General features: G+C 37.3%; 1 protein-coding gene and 1 long non-coding RNA gene across 2 annotated transcripts; one reads left to right on the top strand and one right to left on the bottom strand.

Annotated features, from left to right (window-relative positions):
• Positions 1–419: 419 nt before the first annotated feature.
• Positions 420–1794, bottom strand: LOC131437641 (uncharacterized). The gene has a single exon (XM_058607117.1). The coding sequence runs from the start codon at positions 1738–1740 to the stop codon at positions 595–597; it is 1146 nt and encodes a 381-aa protein (XP_058463100.1). The 5' UTR covers positions 1741–1794; the 3' UTR covers positions 420–594.
• Positions 1795–4315: 2521 nt separating this feature from the next.
• LOC131437643 (uncharacterized) lies at positions 4316–4738 on the top strand. The gene is made up of 2 exons (XR_009230800.1): positions 4316–4552; positions 4620–4738. It is a non-coding gene; the product is annotated as an uncharacterized LOC131437643 (long non-coding RNA).
• Positions 4739–4949: the final 211 nt, after the last annotated feature.

Raw genomic sequence — 4949 nt, 5'->3', positions numbered from 1 at the left:
TGAGCTATATTATCGAAAAAAAAATGCACACTTGGATAATAATAATAATAATAGTAATAATAATATGGTACTCGAGAACGTCTCGAGTATCATTTTTTTTTTGATTTTATGATATTCACGGATAGCAAGAAATGTTGAGAAAGTAACACTCTTCAATTACAGGATGTTTTCTCTTCGAATTAAATTACTGCCGGGCAAGGAACGCATCAAATGTGGTAGCCCTAGTGATGAGTCGTCATCCTGCCTTAAATTAGGTGAAACATTCTACATTTTCATTTCCTCCCTATGCCGTAGTCCTCAATGTGAACGATGGAGATGTTCAATTAATGAAAAAAAATTCCAAGCAACTTTTATTTGTCAATCAGTAGAAAACATGATGATATCAGTTTTTCAAGTGTTGGATTGAACAAAACGGAGAATATATCATTGATTTTTATTTGGTATGTTAATAAATTACACTACAATTTTGAGCAAAACATCCGACATGACTTTCTTGCCTACCCAATAATAATCAAGCTTAAATAAAACAAAGCAATACTATCAGATCTACTTCTTCCGAGCTCTTATCTCGAACAGCAACTGTTTGAATCTGCATTATGCATTATAATGGATTTCTAAGCTTAAATCAGTAGTCTCTTGTTTGGCACCGTTTTCATTCGCTGCCGGCCGAAAAGTCCAGTGGCCATCCCGATACAGGAAACTGCCCGGAATCAAACTCCAGCTGATCTCCTCTTTGTCAGCTTCATTTGAACTGAGATCACCACTTTGGTCAGTATCTTGTATATCGCTGGCAAGCGAAAATAATTGTTGCAATAAAAGTTCCACTAACGAGCTGGAGTCTCCGCTAAGCTCCTTCAGACTATCGTCACTGTGACCGTATTTAAATGTGATTCCGTTTTCGTTCGCCTCATATTTTACGACTACCATTGAATCGTCTTCGGGTGATTCGGAGTCATCTTCATCCACTGTTTCACCGATCTCGTCATACTCACTGTGTTCCTTTTCATTTTCTGTTTCCGAACTTCCAACGGAATCGACAGATTTGGCAAGTTTTTCCTCGGATGAGTCCAATTTTATCTGTTCAGGTGAATTCAATGATACTGAGTTAGCATTGCCTTCGTTAGAGCTGTGCATTTTGTCTTCGGTTAAAAATAGTTCCTGTAAAACGTGTCCCGCGAGTTGACCCAGCTGTGAATCCTTACTGATCTCTGTCATTCGATCTTCATCTTCGCCATAGTGAACGGACAGTCCGTCCTGGTTTATTTCGAACTTCAATACAGCTGATTCCACTACCGAGTTCTGTTCGGGTTCCGCCACTGTGTAAATTTCGGTGAAGTAGGGCTTCTGATCCGGCACGTCAGCAATAATATCTTCTGCAACGGTTGAACTAATGATTGGTTCGTTTTCAATCGCATAATAACTAACTGGCGATAGATTAGTGGAAGCATCGTCAAACGTTCCTTGCAATAAGATCTTCTCCGTAGTTAATTTTTCACCAGCAGCGAATGCGAACTCCTCAATTCGGATATTTCGACTAGCCGTAACTTCTTCGTCGTCCAACAAACCAGGATTTAGGCCATCCGTTCCATCATAGTACCGCTGAAAGATGATCGAACCGACGGCAGATCCAACCAGCAAAACTGCCAGCAAAAGTCCACATAACGCAACCTTCGATCCCCAGCTAATTAGGGATTTCCTCTGTTCGATAACATTGCCTTCCAAGTCGTACTGCAGCTTCATCTCCGATTTCCTAAACGTTTCGATCACTACTAATCTCCAGCTCCATCATAGGGCATTGTTTTATAAAGGTTTTTCAATCACAATCTTCTCCTGGCACAAAATGTGCTGTCTGTCGAGCTGCTATCAGGCTTTCGAAACAAAACAAAAAACAAATCCTTACGACGGGTTCGAGGAAAAAGAATTCAGCTGGCCGTGAAAATATTTGCAGTAGAGCAAACAGTGGAGTTTGTGCACCCAAAACACCTTGCACCAACCTAATATTCCTGATTTCGACTAAAAAATTTACAGCACAAAAACCGGTTACATATTTTTCCGGTTTCAACGCAGTAGGAGGCTTTCATGGACCGACCTTGCGCTGAATAGTTTGAAAAACTGATTTTACACAAGAAGAACATCGCAGACCAAACTTCTCAATTGAGATTTCCGAAAAAATTGGTAAACCTTTATGAAAAAGTGACATTACATGAAATCTCTAGGGTGTTGCATTACAATTTGGGTGCATTGATAACGTTTGTTTGCTTTTTCAAATGATTAGCGATCCTGAAGGCAAAGGAGACAATGTGCAGCCTGTGCAAAATATGGAGCATTCGTGCAAAATGATAAGACTACGGCTAGCGTACTGTTTTAGACATTTGTTAATGAGAAAGGGAACAATGTAAAATTAAATGAATGCAAATCAACGAGAAAGCGAACAATGTTAAACGAATTCATCAAATCATCAATAGCGGGAAGGGCTACAGAGAAGAAAATCCATCTTATTAGTGCCATTTCATATTCTATTTATTATTTCTAATGTAACTAGCGTATACTTTCTAGGTATGAAGCAAACTTTTTCGCAGGTTTCATTTTCACTATTTCATTCATCTACTGTTTTCAATCCACCACATCGGCGAAAACGGGAGATGGTGGGGTGTGGTGAAATTTTGTGTTTTGTTGGGTAAACACTTGGGGAAACGCTTGTGATGCTGAAAATAGCTTATGCACGGAGAACCCGCAGCGCTTGTTGCACATACTGAATGAAATACTCGTGCGGTTTGTTGGAACCGTTTGTTGTTGTTTTCTTTCCTACAATAAAGTGTGCAAATTGGGTGTTTTCTTCATATAGAATGAAAATGTGTTGTTATGTTACGTAAAGCAGAAGTTTTCTACAGGTATGTAATGTTTATTTACAAAAATAGGTAGCTAGAAAAATTTTAAATTCTCCTGTAAAACTAGTTCAACGGGGCTCCAATTCTTCATATTGAAAATGGTTCAACAATTGATCTCTATCTGCCTTTTTTGTTGAACAAAAAATGTGGCCCGGTTCAATGGTCTGTTTCAAAATCGGCAAACGATTTTTTTCTTAGAGGGTCATTTTACCAGAAACGTTTCATGTAGAAAATTTTTAGTGGCAATTGAACGTCATTTATGGCAGTTACGTAGTGGCCGTTTCATGTAAGTGAAAGTACATCTACCATTACGGCTTACCAAACAATATACTTGAACATGGAATTATAAATGCTTATAGGATAGTGGAGTGAAACTTTCTTATTAACATGGTGAACATTTTGCAGGATAATTCCATCTTGACAATTATGATCTATGGTTGCATTTCTACATCATATGTGAGTTTAGTGCTAAAGCTATAAGCAGCCGGTTAGACAACATTTCGTTGTTCAAATTCTAAACGATTAGCTTCCCCCCCATTCACTACGTCTCTGAAAAAAAATTATTGCTATAAGCGTGTTGAGTTCAAGCAACTGAAAAATTGGTAGAAACAACTGAGACATTTTTCGCTTTCATGAATACAGGTAACTTTGCTGGGATTGTGTCATTGCTCAGTTGCACGAGTGACATCTCATTGAAACTTTTCATTTTCCTTTTTGCTTATGACAGACACGTGATTTCGGAATCACTGTACACCATGAAATCACATGTCTGTCACCCTTAATCACGTTGGTATCACGTGAGCATCATGATACAACGGTGATTTCCGTACTACACTGAGCAAAATACCATAGTAACCGTAGCCTGTTTTCCATCGTCATTTCAACTATATGCTTAAATAGTAGCAACAATCATGATATATGACTATTCACCATCTGGATTGTATAAATTACTAGACAACAAAGACTACGACTTGACTAAACTATTTGTATTAATGACTTTTCTGGCATAGTCATCCTGACAATGGTAGTCATCTCAAATATAAGAACAAATAGTTAAAATCACAATTTCTAGTAAGGTGAAATTGCTCTCGAGCCTTGATATATGAGGAGCTAAATAGTTATCGCTACCATGTAAATATGTTCACAATATAATAATGTTACCATAAATAGATACATGGTTTAAAAGACGATTATGAAGTTTGAAAACACTATTCATGTAGTCCATATCAACAGAATTTATGTAGGAAGCACATTATCGTATAGTGTTTTTCAACCTACTATGTATTACATTTGTGCTGACTATACAAATTGTCAATGAACGGGTGTACTGTTATTGTCACATACAGTTACAATTTAGCAGAAAATTTCGAACATGGGTAACACATCAGTGATGGATTTGAACAAAATATTCTATATTGTTACTGTGTACTTTGGTAGGTCTTACAGGTAGGTAAAGTTTGTAGCCTTACTAGTTTCCGTCGTTGAAATTTAATTTTTCAACAATTTTCCGGCAACGGTTATGTTTTCCAGTGAAATCAACATCTCGTATACGGTTTATTATTCATTATCGGTCGCTGTAGAAACAACATCAAGCGATTGATGAAAAGGAAGATTATCATTTGATTCCCGGATTCAATTCGCTCGAATCCGACGGAAAATCGCAGGTGGGCATCGAGGTTTGCATCTGGACTTGGCTAATAATTTCTTTCCTGCTGCCAATTCCTGCTTCAGGAAAAACTCCACCGGACAGAGCCTTGGATCAACTGATGCTATCAAGCAATGCTAAGCAATATTTCACCAGGTATATTATCATTTGATTTGATGCGAAAATAAAATAGAGTTTAATGAAATTATTTTGTTGTTCTTATTTTAGAATTTAAATTCATAAAACTTTTCAACATTAGCTCATGTTTTGCTGATCTTCAGCATTGTTGAATCAACCACTGCTTTTAGTTTCAAAATAACTAGAAGTGAAATGTCAAAAATACCATGACTCTGGTTATAGCAAAAACTACAATGTAAAAAAAATATTCGGTCATGGTTAGGCTAACCATCTCAATC

Source organism: Malaya genurostris, chromosome 3 (genome assembly GCF_030247185.1).
Source record: "Malaya genurostris strain Urasoe2022 chromosome 3, Malgen_1.1, whole genome shotgun sequence".
Lineage (NCBI taxonomy): Eukaryota > Metazoa > Arthropoda > Insecta > Diptera > Culicidae > Malaya > Malaya genurostris.
Note: the sequence above shows the minus strand (reverse complement) of the source record. Positions and strands in the feature narration are given on the sequence as shown.